Source organism: Dryas octopetala, chromosome 5, assembly GCF_963921425.1.
Source record: "Dryas octopetala chromosome 5, drDryOcto1.1, whole genome shotgun sequence".
In the NCBI taxonomy this organism is placed as follows: Eukaryota; Viridiplantae; Streptophyta; class Magnoliopsida; order Rosales; family Rosaceae; genus Dryas; species Dryas octopetala.
This window is the reverse complement of record NC_141370.1, coordinates 17393998-17409510: the sequence shown is the minus strand read 5'-3', so window position 1 is coordinate 17409510 and position 15513 is coordinate 17393998. Positions and strand designations below refer to the sequence as shown.

Below are 15513 nucleotides of genomic sequence, written 5' to 3'. Positions count from 1 at the left end.
CCCAAACCTTGCAAATTTTAGACCAATTTTCAAAATTGAGAAAAATTATAGGGTATAACAGATATACTGTTATATGGTATAACAAATATAACTAATTTAATGTGTAAAGATATTATTAGATGATGTATTTATATTAGTAGGGTATAATATTAATAACATTCACTCATATTATAACACATAAATTAATTATTTTACGTGTTAATATGTCGATTATATAGAATAATTTCTCACAAACACTCATATTATAACACATAAATTAATTATTTCACGTATTAATATATGGATTATATAGAAAACTGACTATTAAACCGAATGCTGAGTCCAAGCCGAACTCATTATTGTATGGAAATCACTTCAATGAGTCTTGGACCTCTTGCCCAATATCTTAAAGAGGCCTTTGAAGAAGCCCAATACCAAATGGACCCCACAGAAATAAAAGACTAGGGCCGAGTCCATTAAAGTCTCGTTATCTGGGCAACGGGCCTCAATAAACTTACTCATTACTGTGGGCCCAGACTAGCAACCTAGTACGTACACCCACCGACCCCGTAAACACCCGGTAGCCGGTAACAAAGTCCGAGAAAAAACACTCGAAGTCGAAGCAAAGCAAGCATCCCCGTCCCGTTATAGCCAATTCGCCACACACTCTCAGTCTCAGTCTCAGTCTCTAAGAGAATTATGAGATTGTTGGTTCGTTGGTAATGGCTGTTCTTATGTTTTTTAATTAATTTAATTCCACTCTTCTTCTTTATTTATTCTATAACAATTATTCATGCAGATATTTATTTAATTTTTTTTTCTGAGCGAAGAATCTCTGGTGGCGTAATTGAAGGTGGCAATTAAAGGTGTCTGAGCGGGGACAGTTTGCAGCAGTAGTCTGTGGTAGCGCCTCGTTCTCTTCGCCTTCAAAACGACCCCATGTACTCCTCAAACTGAAACTCTGAAACCAATTCCAATAATTCTCAGACCCTCGCTCTCTACTCTCTTCCAATAATCGTACGGAGTTTCCAACCACGACGACCTCGTTTTGCCATTATTGTAACCTCATTCAACTCTCTCTCCGAATTTCGTAGACAAGAGAGCTAGAAAAATGTTGACGTGCATAGCTCGTCCTAAGAAACTCGGTGAAGACTCACTGAGTCAACCCCAAGTATCGGACTCCACCAACACCAACATCCCCGCCTCCGCCAATAAGCAACAAGCTGCTATTAAATCCCTAACTTTTCAGGTAATCACTTGAGAAAACCCTGACCTCCATATTTGTATGCATAAATTGTTACGTACAGTACAGCTCTGATTGTGTTGACAATTTTGCAGCTCAAGGACATGGCATTGAAGGCGTCGGGGGCGTACAGGCACTGCAACCCCTGCACGGGGCCAGTGACTCAGCCTCAGACCCGACTCAAGGGGACCGGCGAGTCCGACGCCGACTCCGACCGGTTCCGCTGGTCGTACAGGCGGACCGGGAGCTCCAGCTCCACCACGCCGCGGACTTGGGGCAAGGAGATGGAGGCCAGGCTCAAAGGGATATCCAGCTCCAGCGGCGAAGGCACGCCCAGCTCGGCCAGCGGCCGCCGAGTTGACCCGGTCGTGTTCGTCCAAGAGAGCGAGCCCAAGGAGTGGGTCGCCCAGGTGGAGCCCGGTGTTCTCATCACCTTCGTCTCCCTGCCACGTGGCGGGAACGATCTCAAGCGCATTCGGTTCAGGTACGCGCCTTCAAGCTTTTGACGGTCAGATTAGTATTTGCCTTTTCATCCAACGGTTGTTTGAGTTTCACTCAGTCCAAGTGGGATATTACTCATGTTCGAGTAAATTACGCCATGTTTGAATGCTAGCTTTTTTTTAAAGAAAATGAAAAAACATTGTTATAGGCTTGTAGCTTTGTTTTTTAGGCCATGTTTGATTGAATTTTGTACTTTTGTTTTAGGCCGTTTTATGGCTTTATTTTAAGAATTCACGATAAACCCATTTTAGAGTTGAATCCAAACATTGCCTTCGAAATTAGATGCCAATTTTGGTGGGGCCAGGGGACCTACACGTCACACAGTAAATTTCACGCCTCCTAATGAGAAAGCATAGCAAACAAAAGTCCAAAAGGAGAAGTCATTGTGACAAATGAAGTGGTGGTGGGCCAAATTGGATTGCGTTAGGAAGCTTTTTCACCGAGTGTTGTCGAGGTGTCGGACAAGCTCTCCCCATTTCTTTATCAAATTCCATCACGCCTGCCTGATTCTCCGTTTGCTTTGTCTTCTTCTGTGCTCATATTGTTTTAACTTTTTTTGTCGCTTAAAATCTGTAGCGAACCAGAGAGATTATTACTGTCACTCCAAAACTACCTACATGACAAAATGTGTACATCCAATAAGTCCATGTTGCCCACAAACAAGGACACAGGGTTATAGAGATTGATAGTAGCTTTCTTGTTTTATAGGAGGCAAATACAAAATGGGCTTGTTCATGGGTAGTTGGTCCTGCTTTGTGATATGACATGACATGACTCCCACTCCGAGTCCAACTGATAAAGCTTTAGGCTTTAGCTCAGTGTTTTGGACAACAATTTTAACAGTACTATGGTTTGACTTGAATAGTTGAATCTAAATCTGATGTCAGTTAAATGATTCTATTTATGTTTTGGTTGGTTGGTCATGTAATTTAGTATGAATTTATTTTCTTTTGAACCCCACTTGTGTTGATCGGCCAATTAAAAAACTCACCTATGTTTGATGGGTTAGGCACCACTAGTAAAGTCATTTTGGCCACTTTGAACACCACTTTATTCCATGCACCCAGTGGTAGTTTTTGCTTTTTAAGTTCTGTTTACATTTGAATCCCCTTTGTCAAAAGGTGTTGTGCGTCTAGTGCAAAGTGACCTAACATATTTAACAACACTACAATGAACAACTTCTTGGCAATCTAAGGTAAATTTTGTAGGCTTTGTCTCTCAGCAATAGACGTGTAAATAGTTCCGGGCTTCTAGCAAAGCATACATTTGATTTTTTCAAGCATGTAAGATGTTAAAATGAAAAATGAAATTGCAGGGACAGGAAAAAAAACTTCTTTCTCGCTAATTATTGCCAAAACTTATTTGCACTTGCCACTTGCCTCTTGTTCTTACTTCTCATCAAGTAATTTCATGACATCAGGGATTCTTAATTCTTGTTTAATCTTCTCTGATCAGTCGAGAGATATTCAACAAATGGCAAGCTCAAAGGTGGTGGGCAGAGAACTATGACAGGGTCATGGAACTTTACAATGTTCGAAGGTTTAACCGCCAAGCTTTCCCACTTTCAACCCCGCCAAGGTCTGAAGATGAGGTAAACCCCAAGCTGGTTATGCGTTACAAATACTATCATAGAAATTACATTGGTGATTGATGTAAGCTTTCATAGGATTGATGTGATTGTTCTCTCCTGTTACAGAGTTCAAAGATGGAATCTGCAGAAGACAGTCCTGTAACACCGCCACTAACCAGTGAACGTTTACCTCGCAACTTGTACCGTCCAACGGGGATGGGTATGGGCTACTCATCCTCAGATTCACTGGACCATCACCCAATGCAGTCCCGCCAATACTATGATTCAGGTGGTATCAATTCCACCCCGAAACTCTCCAGCATAAGTGGGACCAAGACAGAGACATCATCCATGGATGCTTCTATTAGAAGTAGTTCATCAAGGGATGCAGATCGCTCAGGGGAGCTATCTATCAGCAATGCTAGTGATCTGGAGACTGAATGGGTTGAACAGGATGAGCCAGGGGTTTACATCACAATCAGAGCATTGCCTGGTGGCAAACGGGAGCTTAGACGAGTCAGATTCAGGTAATATTTCTTAACAACTGTACCACTACCATATGAAATTTCAAATGAAGTGCTGGATTAGATGCAGCTTGGTAAATAAACGGGGCCTCCTAGACAAACGTGCTCATACAGATTGGTTAGCAAAACCATGATTTTAACAGCTCCATTGTATACAAGGCATTTAAATTCACAACTTGGAGAATGTGCTTTACACATTTGCTAGTAAGAGATTGAGTGGAGCTAGGATCCAAATTGTTTATGTTAGATGTTATTGGAACTACCTAACAGACTCAGAATGGTTAGAGAAATTTTGTGATGCAAATTTAAGCCTACTGCCCACTTTGCATGTACAGATAATGACTCTGCCCTAGGAACATTTAATCAGTTCTTTTATCCCAATAATGACCATAATCCGGCCAATGGATGCTTGTAGTTTTATAAAAATTTGGGTTATTTATTTCATTTGGTCTAGGTCTCTGAAAATTCGGTTACCATTATCAGGACGCTTTATAAAAACACTTGCAAGATTTCAGGCCATAGTGAATGCCTTTTAGTAGTCTTGACTTTTGGCACATGGTCCCTACATGGCATTATAGCACACTTGAAGTTCACTTATTGACAATTATGACTTAAATTGCCTGTGTTAAGAAACAGTATAATCAACTATATGACATCAATATTTATTGGCCGAAAAAAAAGTTCACTTATTGACAATTATGACTTAAATTGCCAATGATAACTGATAAGAAACAGTATAATCAACTATATGACATCAATATTACTGCAATCATTTATTCTGCTTCCACTAATTCTTTTGGTCTTTGTGGTATATGTCTAACATAATCTTGTTTTTTGGTTTTGGCCATGGTCTAACATAATCTTTCTGCATGTGCAAAGGCAATTATCTTTTTTGTGTTTGTTTATTATTATGATTTGCAATTATCTTGACTTGACATGAATCTTGTCTTCTTTTGAAAATGTGGTGCAGCCGCGAAAAATTTGGGGAGATGCATGCCAGATTATGGTGGGAAGAGAATCGGGCCAGGATACATGAACAATACTTGTGATTGAGAAAATTGGGTGGCTGCTGGTGCTTTCCAGAGTCTGGAGGCGGTGTTTTTTTATATTGTTTTTCTTTTTGGTTTTTGCCATACTGGTAAAGCCTTGTCTATAGATATCTGAATGGGTGTCACTGTCACTGGCACCTCATGATGTTCAGGAGGGAGCTGCATACAAAGTTTCCCATGTTCATGATCCAAAATATTCTTATGGGATGGGGGTCATAGACTTAATTTTTGTTATTTTCTCTGTTTATTGGTGGGTGAAAAGAATCAGTTGTATCTGAATTTTAGTGCATGCAAATTCAAAAAATGTGTATGTCCTCAATACCAGATCAAGGATGTGTTCTCTAATTTAAAGCTTTTTCTATGTTGTACATTCTTATATGCTGAAAAGTGAAAAGATTGGAGTTATGGGTTAAAGTCCTGAATTTCAATGGGCCAAATTTCTCATATTAACTTATTAAGCTTTCTTATTATTTATAAAGTAAATTAATCTAAAATTTATTTTAAGTTCAAGTTCATTTTTGCCCATAAACTATAGGGCCTATTTCAAATGGCTCCATGCCTCCATATACTATCAAATGTTTTAAATGAACCCATAAAATAAACGAAAGTATACAAAATAGCCCATATGTCAAATATTATAGGGGTAATTTTGTCATTTCATCAATTAACAATATTTAATTATTATTTAAATAACTAAAATTAATATAACTAAAATAATTATAAAAACAAACCCACCCCAGCTCGTTCCCCTCTCCCGCCACCTTGCCCCCTCCACCCCTGCCACCCAGCCCGTTCCCCCACGTTGCCCCTCCACCCTCGCCACCCAGCCTCTCTCTCTCTCTCTCTCGCCTTCCCTCCCCTCTAGGGAGGGGCTTGGTGCACTAACAGAGAAGGGAAGGGCAAGGTGGCGGGGTGAGGGAATGGGCTGGGGTGGGTTTTTTTTTTTATAATTATTTTAGTTATATTAATTTTGGTTATTTAAATAATAATTAAATATTGTTAATTGATGAAATGACAAAATTACCCCTCTAATATTTGACAGATGAGCTATTTTGTATAATTTCGTTTAGTTTATGGGTTCATTTGAAACATTTGATAGTATATGGAGCCATTTGAAATAGGCCCTATAGTTCATGGGCAAAAATGAACTTGAACCTTTATTTTATAGCCCTTAATGATAAATAAATTTACCTAAACCATTAAAATGATGAATAGATCCACTTTGTACAAATGAAGTTCATGTTATGTTTTGTTCCGTATTTTTTGCACCGAGCGTTCGTTGGTTTTGTTTTAAAAAAAATTGGCAAATTGTCATTGTCATACAATAGGAATTTATAGGATATTTTTGCAATTTAAATAGTTATTATCGCACAGTAACAATGATTACTACTGTCTGACAGTGACAATTTTGGCAATTTGTTGAGCGCTCAGTGGGTTGTATCGAGTACTCAGTAAAGGTGTCAAGTGCTTGGCTCATTAAAATATACCGCCTGTCACCGTGTTTTTACAGGTGGGCCGGCCGATCAGGAATTTTTTGTTTTGGACTTTAAAAAAAAACCCTTATTTATAAGCAAGATATCGGCTAGAAATGTTCGGAATCTTTTGATGCTTGACTGTAGAGGGTGGGCTACTGGGCTTTGAGGCTTTGAGCTGGGGCGAGGTCAGTGGCCGAAATACCTGATCAAATTTAAAACGCAAAAGCCCATAATGCAACATCAACCAGCAAATGCCCAAAATACAACATCAACAAGCAAGAAATGCCCAAAATACAGTCAAATTAATTAATTAAAGCTCCTCCAATCAATGCTCATTTATCTTGTAACTAATGAGCATAATAATTGAAGAGGAGAAAGTAGTGCGAAGAATTAACTCAGATCAACTTATTAAAGTTATCACTATTACGCAAATCAAATGCAGTTGGTGACGATGATTAGTGCAACGAGTGAAAATCAATATTCCAATAATATTGCTTTTCTAACACTCTAGTTGATAGAAAAAGCAAGATTCTTATTGATGCGTTTTGTATATATATATATATATCAATATCCAGAAGGTCAATGATATATATATATAGAAAAAATTATAATTTAGTCCACTTATTTTATATTTAGTTTAATTTTGATACACAATCTTTTTTAAGTTCTGTTTTGATTCACTAATTGTTCTACTTGTTTAATAAAGGTCCAGATTTGTTTTCTCAAATTTAGTCTGTTTTTTACCCTATCAAATTTCACCCAAATTCAATAAACATATTCTTGTTTAAAAGCTATGCATCTCTTATTTACAACTATATAAAGTTCATTTAAATTAAAGTTATAAAACTCAAGATAATTGACCCCAAAGTAGGGTATCCGAAACTACCAATTTTTCAAATTTCACTCAATCTCAATTCGATTCTAATATTCCAAATTGGTTCCTAGGACTAAGAAATGATGAAATATAACTTATACTTCAATTATAATTGAAGAAAACACAACCCAAAGAATTTAAAGTCACAAATCTGAACTTTTATTGAACAAGTGAAATAATTAGTGGACTAAAACAGAACTTAAAAAAAATCGTGGACCAAAATTAAACTATGTATAAAATAAGTGGACTAAATCTGTAATTTCTTTTATATATATATTTCTTTTTTAATGTAATTTTAAAATTAAGAGTTAATAAAGTTTTCAACTTGGGTCATCAAAATAATTATATACCATGTTCTCAACAAGCAATTGCATATTATATTTGCAATAAAATTTTTATGAGAGATGATCCTTCAATGAAATCTAACAAATAAACAATTTTGATTATCAAAATTCAATGTTCATATAAGAGATCCATTAAATAAACTTAGTTAAATCACTCTTAACATGCATAAACTCCCTACACGGCTACAGCCTACACCTAAGAATTTAACAATTTGTCTAAAATAAAAGCCTTAACAAATAATCAATTATGCATAAATAATATCAATTTCGATTAGACGGTGAGGTCCACTCTTAGATCGCCTAACAACCAATACTCCACTCATTAGTCATTACCATAAATAAAAAAAAAAAAAAAATAATAATAATAATAATAAAGTTATCACTTGTAAAGAATAATTTTAAAACGACAGTAACTCGTAAAAAGTAAAAAATAAAAAGTAACAACGTGGCATAAAAAATAATAAACCGCCAACCTGGAAGACCTACGGAAACCATAACCCGCACGCACGGCCATTCCTTTTAAATATTCAGAAAGCCCACTTTCTCTGTGCCTCTTTCTTTTCTTTTCCTTCTTTCTAAATCTCAGTCAGTCTCTGCCTCCTCTCACTTTCCAATCCTCATTCTTCTGTTCTTCTTTGTTGTACACAAAACTTACAACAAAAGTCATGTGAAAACCAAACAAACACACACAGAGACCAAAACTTGTAATCTAATCCCTCCCTGTTTTTTCACATGAGCTACTTGCAATTCTATTAATGTCTCTTGCAGCTTTTGACATTCTCAAAGCAAACACTACAGCAGTGCAAACTCTTTAAACTAAATCTCACTGTCTCTGCTTTCACACTCCTCTCTGTTTCTCACTCTGCTTTGGCCTATAAATACTCTGTTTTTGCTCCGTAAATTTTGTGTCTTAATTTGTAAACAAAGATGATGCATATGAGGGAGAGGTCACTGAAGGAAGACACATTCCCAAGAAGGAGAAGAAACCCATCTTTCTCTTCTTCCCTCCTCGACTCTATCTACCGTTCGATCGATGAATCCAATGGGGGTGGAGAAGGAGATCTGGGTTGTGTCAGAGACTCGATTATGATCAAGAAACAGAGCAACTCTGGCTCTAATCGTGAAACTTCTACTTCTCTTCGCCGAGCCGTGATGATTGAGAATTGGGTTGATAAGCAGAGTGTTCACAGTTCTGTCAGTTCCATGTTCTCGAATTCAGCTTCGAGTTCCTCAGACTCTAGCTCAGGAGCTGCATTTTCATCTTCCGAAACAGAGTCGAGCTGCAAACGAAGAACGAAACCGAAGCCAGTAGTAGTCACTGCTCATTCAGAGAAGTACATGCAATTTGAAGAGAAGCCAAAGGGTGAGACCAGTGGTGGTGGGTTTACAAAGACAACAAAGCTGAGGGCGTTGAAAATCTATGACGAATTGAAGAAAGTGAAGCAACCCATTTCACCAGGAGGTCGAATTGCCAGCTTCATCAACTCCATTTTCAATTCTGGGAATGTCAAGAAGGCCAAGATGTGCTATGTTGGTGCTGTGGAAGATGTGAGTACTTCAGAGCATATATCAAAGGCTGCATGTTCTTCTTCTTCAGCTTCTACTTTCTCAAGGTCCTGCTTGAGCAAACCAGCTTCAAGAGCTAAAAAAATGAGTAATGGCAACAAAAGATCTGTTAGATTTTACCCAGTGAGTGTGATTCTTGGTGAGGATTCTTCTTCTTCTTCTCAACCTTGTGGCCACAACAAATGTGTTTATGAAGAAGACCCCAGCTTATTGCCAAAACCCTCTTTTCAAAAATTTGCAAGAACTAATTCTTTGTTCAAGGAAGACTTGACCACAGTGGTTGGTCAAAATTTTTTGAGAAGTTTCTGTGAAGATGCAGAAGACGATGAAAGTGATGATGATCATGATGCTGAGAGCTATTCAAGCTCGGATCTTTTTGAGCTTGATCACCTTGTTGGGATTGGAAGGTACAGGGAAGAACTTCCAGTGTATGAAACTACTAATTTGAGAACCAATCAAGCTATTGCCCAAGGCTTGATCTTGTAATTCTTTTTGTTTTCAGTAAAAGAAAAAAAATATGAGCAAAGTGATTAATATTTCTGCTATCAAATTCATGAAGAAGTTCCTGCGTTTTAGTTTTATCTTTAAGGAAAAGACTATGGATTCTTCTAGCAGACTAGCATTGATATTTAGCATTTTAACCTACTTACATTTTTGCTTGTACACGTCAAAAGTGTTATGAATTCATAGACGTACACGTCTAAACCCATTACACAAGAATTCAAGAAATTATATCCTATCTCTAACCAAACTACTGTCTTGAGCACAAGACTTGGCAGCACTTTCTCTGTTAATGTCACATTTTCACACGCTTAAACTGTAAGTAATAAGCAAAAGTAGAATAAAAAGAGAGAATGAAAAAAGTGAACACAAATCTTCTCTGCTAGAAAACAGAGAAAGTGAAAGCAAGCTCTTGGTGCTTTTCCACTGGCTTAGCACATGGCCTCAACAACCTACCTCTCAGTGTGACACAGGTAAATTAGTCTCTCTCTCTCTCAAAACTCAAAGAAGTAGAAATGATTAAGAACTCAGAGCTTTTGGGCCATATATGATTCATTATTGAGTTGGTCATGCATAGGAGGGACTGCTAATCCAACAATGATCTTGATGTTGCAGACATGAGATATTAGGGATGAACAGGTGTTGAGCCTTGGCAGACAAGCTGGGGGCCACTCACAAGGAATCTAAGAAGTCAAAATATTGCAGGATCAGACATTATAGCCAAAAAATCCCAACAAGCTTTTACACCATAGGATGGAATAAAAAGTTGTGATCAAACTATATATTCTTGGGATGATATGTATGGGACACCACCATTGGCCCCTATCATTGACTTTGAGTACAACAGCTCTCGATTGCTTCTTCTCAAAAGTGAAAATTGAAAATTATTGAAAAACTGGGAAATTATTAGTGAAAGAGATGGAAATTGAAGTTAATAGCTCTGTTTTAGTTAATCAGTGTGGTAACATGACTTGAAGAGGGTGATAGTGATACATATCATGATTCAATATGTTCTCTCATAATGCTATCATATTAGTTCTGTTCACAAAATGATAGCATCATCGACTTAAGGGTGTTCATCAATCTTGGGGTTATAATCTTGGAGATTTAAGTGTGAAGTGTCATTTCTACAAATAAGTATTTTCGATGTTTAATCTCACCTATTTTCGATGTTTAATCTCTAATTTCTTTAAAAAGGTTAATGTTATATTTTAAAATAATCTGATAATACAAAAAATGCTTATATTATCAAATTGTAAATTGGAACTACATATTCAAATAAGAACTAATATAAAGTAGAGATTTATAGTTTGGTAAGAAAATATCTTCGATTTAAAAAAAAAAAGCTATTAGTAACACAATTATTAATTACACAATGTTATTCACTATTTTCCAATATCTTAAAAGGCAGTAGTGAATGTATGACAAACAATTAGAAACTATACGCCAAACAAATCCCACACACACAAATAAACAATTAGAAAAGTTGCAACCAACCAAATATCCCCTATATATTATTAGGGTTACTGGGTATACGTAAGTATTTATGGGGGATGTTTCTCAACAACCATGCATAAATTCGTGGCATATATGATATACGATCATATACCATGTAAATGAATTATGATTTAAAACAAGTGCATGTGAAGCTTGGCTAGCAAATACGTACTTATCAATAGAGCCTAGCTAGCTAGTAGATAGGACCATGTACCAGCTATCTCTGGGTTGGATATCGTCTCCAGTCTCCACTTTTGTCTAAATAAGGTGGTGCACCAGTGCACACAAATGGTTAGGTACTTTGTAAACTGTCAATGCCAGTTATATTATGCATTATTCAATATATAATATCCCAAATACATTATACAACTCTCATTAAATACGTTATATATAGTCTCGGCTCTCTACAAAACGAATAATGGCTGTTCCACAAATGTTTTTTTGTGAGATAAAATAATAAAAACTTTCAAATATTTAATTTAAAGAGAAAAGCCAAACACATGCTAGCTCTTCATCTTTTTCATATAAAATTAAATGTCTTTTTGAGGTATTTCTATAGAAATATTGACCTTCAACTTTAAGGATCAAATCAATACTCATATATAAGGTTAAGCATCTAACATTTAGGGAAAGAAATTTGTGTTTATGGATGCAATTGACCATTGTTGCTCATTTTTGGTTTTGCCCCTACAAACGACTAGACGTGTATAGCGATCAAATGTGTTGAACTACACTTTAAAATTTGTGAAAATATACTTCCTAAAAGCTTGAGGGTTAAAACATCAAATATTAAACTCTAAATGATAAATCCTACGACTTCAGATATAAACCCAAAACTATAGTTGAACGCTTTTAAATGAAAACACAAGATTAAATATAAAACTGTTGGAATGCTGTGTATATGGATTGTTCCAACGACAAGGCGTCCGAATCCAAATGGTTCCAAAGAGAGAATTTTCGTACAAGTACGACTGCGAGTTTCAAAAAAAGCTAAAAAAAAAGAAAAAGAAAGACCGTGGGTTCCGCACGTGCTGACTAAGAAGAGTGAGATCACGATTCACTTAGACAAAACGGCACGTGACTCTGTTTCTTCGCAGGCTCGTAGAAAAGCGATGCTCCCCACGTGCGCTGGTGTGCGCTGTTGCTGTCAGGTCAAGGACACATCAGCAGCTTTCATAATTGATGTGGGTGTCTGTCTCTGGGGGTAAAAAAGTGAAATCTCCTGACGTATTTTCCGCGCGTGCGGGTAAATCCGTAATTGCAGAGCAAAAGCTAATTAATTTCTGACAAAAGCTGGACTCGGAACTGGGCCAGTCCAAGCAGTGCCTTTATTTAAAGTCCAGGAATGTAAACAGGCCCATTGGGCCTCAGATTAAACGTGCGAAGTTAACGATCATGTGGGGTCAACCACTTGAGGTTGCCGCGTGTAGGGAAGGTCGTCGTTGAGTCGGTGATTCCATTCCTTAACCACTTCACACACACACACCGCGTAAGAAAAAGCTTCCACGAATACGATCAAAAGCTTAAGCCTTCTTCGAATTCAATCTCGCAGACGGAGACGATCCGATTCGACCCGATCATTCAGATTGATTTTTGACCGTTCCATCGAGCGCCATGAGTTTCCTCTTTGGCAAGCGAAAAACACCCGCAGGTTCATAGATTGATCCAATTTATACAACATGTTTTTACTTTTCTGTTTTTGAGTATCTATTAATTTACGCAATAGTTTTGTAGGGTTTCAATTTGTTGAAGTTCTATGACTTTATGACCTTGTAAATATTGTAATTTTTATTTTTATTTTATTTTATTTAAAATAGTTTATTGTGTTTGCTGGGTTTCTGAGGAATAGTTTTGGCAATCGAAAAGAGACTGATTGAAGGCACACGTACAAGTTTAAATAAATAAATTTAAAATAAAATAAACGATTTTTAAAAAATTAAGTTGGGAGTGAAATTTGCTAATTGTTGCAGCCTTGTATTTAAATTTCAACTTGTGTCCATGATGCTCAATTGGAGTTCATATAAGATGTTAATCTATTTAGTAAACCATTTTGCTAGTACTTTGTTTTGCAATATATGTGTATTTCAAGGAGACACCTTTATGGTTAAGACCTTCAATTCTGCAGTGCCGGGATATCCAGAGTTCAGGCCTTGATGTGTAACTTTAAATTAGCAATACATATATACAAAACGAAGAAAATCTAAGTATTTGTAGTACAAGGCTATCTATAACAATAGCAAATCTCTGGTTATTGAAAACTGAATTTCATTGCTCGAGTGGTAATTGGGTCTTTTGGTTCTTAAAATATGTAAGTTTGTTATATGATGGTGCCCATATAATAGGGGAGCATGATCTATGTCTTGTTGCTTAGGCATACATAATTTTTTTGGTATAAGTATCAGTGTTCTGTTAAGATTATCATTTATAAACTGAAATTGTTTATGTGGGTGCGAATTTGTGATTTCAGAACTTCTGCGGGAAAACAAGAGGATGTTGGACAAATCTATTAGAGAAATAGAGAGGGAGAGATCAGCCCTCCAAGGGCAAGAGAAGAAACTAATCTTAGAGATCAAGAAAAGTGCCAAGCAAGGGCAAATGGTGGGTTGTTTTCTCTCGGCTAGTTCCTGTTTTGCTTTATTTTCTGGGAAAGGCAATTTTAGTATCTTCCTCTGTATTTTCTGGCTGAGCTACTTTTGACCACAGACCTAAACTCCCCTGGTTCATTGTTCAATTATCTTTGGCTGAGAGTTTTAATGATGTGGTTGATGCTATACATGTGAACATTGTCCCCATTTACCTTCTATCGTATAGACTTTGATTTGATGGTTCCTAATTATGGTTTTTGTTTGCCAAATTTTGTTTCAGGGAGCTGTTAAAGTTATGGCAAAAGACCTTGTTCGAACACGACATCAGATCGAAAAGTTTTATAAGCTCAAATCGCAACTCCAGGGTGTATCTCTTAGAATCCAGGTAGATCCTACATTCTGTGATATATGCCCTGTAATTCATAGAACGGTGCATTCTTTTGCAATTTGCAACTCCATTGTTATTGTCTTGTATGGATGTTGTGTTTTTTACATAAACCTGTAACATAATTTTCATTAAGATGAAGAAAAAAAAATACATTCATAGAAAAATCCTGATGATAAAAATAAGTTTACTTAACATAATTATTAAGACTGTGGTTATCCTTTTGGATGAGTTGTATTCGTAAAATAATTTTTCTTTTCAGACATTGAAATCGACACAAGCCATGGGAGAGGCAATGAAAGGAGTGACGAAGGCAATGGGCCAGATGAATAGGCAGATGAACTTGCCGTCACTGCAGAAAATTATGCAAGACTTTGAGAGGCAGAATGAGAAGATGGAATTGACAACTGAGGTAATGGGAGATGCCATTGATGATGCTTTGGAAGGAGATGAGGAAGAGGAGGAAACAGACGAACTAGTGAACCAAGTTCTTGATGAGATTGGTATAGACGTCAATCAAGAGGTACTTCCATCAGTCTTCAATCATATTTATTTTTTTTCGCCGCCTTTTTTGACCAGGAAATTAAAATGTTTTTGAGCAGTGATAACTAACAATGTTTTGTTTTCTAATTGAATGCAGCTTGTTAATGCGCCATCAGCTGCTGTTGCTGCACCAGCTGCAAAGAGCAAGGTTCCACAAGTGGAAGCAGCTGCGACCGATGACAGTGGGATAGATAGTGAGTTACAGGCGAGGCTAGACAATTTAAGAAGGATGTAGACTTCATGTCTTGTATATACTATATTGTTGGCACAGTTTGAAAGGTGAGAGTTCTTTTGGGCCATGTATTATCTGTGAAAATTATGCCAGAATTTATCGAATCTGAATTTGAGATATGGAGATTTTAATAAAACTACTTTTGATAAATTTATATACCACAAGCATGTAAAGAATATGGGGAGATACACATGTTTTTCATGGTTATCTTGTCTGAGAAGCGAGCTGCCAAACAGGTAAGTTTTAAACTTGTAATTCTTCATTTTTCGCTTTGAGTGGGAAATCCATCAATTATTTTGGGGTAGTGATATTTTAACAATTTGAATACCATCTCAATCTGTTGAATTGTATTCTGTGATATCGGATTGGAATATTGTTGAGCACTGCGAACAGTGGATTGGATTTGGGCTGTGCCCTTGTATTCTGGATTACATTGGCAGATCCAGGATCCAAAATTTTACCCTTAAAAGAAAATTTGGTCAAATAAGTCACAAAATCGAAATATTTGTTTTGGTCCGACAAAATCTAAATATTGATTGATGAGATTTTCATTCAATACATTTACAAGTTCATCTTTTGAAATGGTTAGATGAGATTTTGCGATGGCAACTGGATGATTCGTGTCAATATCATGAGCAAACACGA

The 15513-nt window shown here is 36.8% G+C and overlaps 3 protein-coding genes across 5 annotated transcripts; all 3 read left to right on the top strand.

Moving 5' to 3' along the window:
* Positions 1-613: 613 nt before the first annotated feature.
* On the top strand, positions 614-5227 carry BRXL4 (BREVIS RADIX-like 4). Of its 3 annotated transcripts, XM_086243918.1 has the most exons (7): positions 614-698; positions 810-920; positions 1074-1228; positions 1318-1706; positions 3179-3314; positions 3420-3820; positions 4788-5227. In XM_086243918.1, exons 3-7 carry the CDS (start codon positions 1091-1093, stop codon positions 4864-4866), a joined length of 1143 nt encoding a protein of 380 aa, XP_086100044.1. In that variant the 5' UTR covers positions 614-698; positions 810-920; positions 1074-1090; the 3' UTR covers positions 4867-5227. The 3 variants fall into 3 exon arrangements, with proteins under 3 accessions (XP_086100044.1, XP_086100042.1, XP_086100043.1); XM_086243916.1 differs by having other exon boundaries at positions 810-1228; XM_086243917.1 differs by having other exon boundaries at positions 618-698; positions 833-1228.
* Positions 5228-8474: 3247 nt separating this feature from the next.
* Positions 8475-9611, top strand: LOC147285113 (protein BIG GRAIN 1-like C). The gene has a single exon (XM_086245375.1). The coding sequence runs from the start codon at positions 8487-8489 to the stop codon at positions 9609-9611; it is 1125 nt and encodes a 374-aa protein (XP_086101501.1). The 5' UTR covers positions 8475-8486.
* A 2977-nt stretch (positions 9612-12588) lies between these two features.
* On the top strand, positions 12589-15032 carry VPS2.1 (SNF7 family protein). The gene is made up of 5 exons (XM_086244197.1): positions 12589-12774; positions 13591-13721; positions 13989-14093; positions 14356-14616; positions 14734-15032. The coding sequence occupies exons 1-5, from the start codon at positions 12738-12740 to the stop codon at positions 14869-14871; spliced, it is 672 nt and encodes a 223-aa protein (XP_086100323.1). The 5' UTR covers positions 12589-12737; the 3' UTR covers positions 14872-15032.
* Positions 15033-15513: the final 481 nt, after the last annotated feature.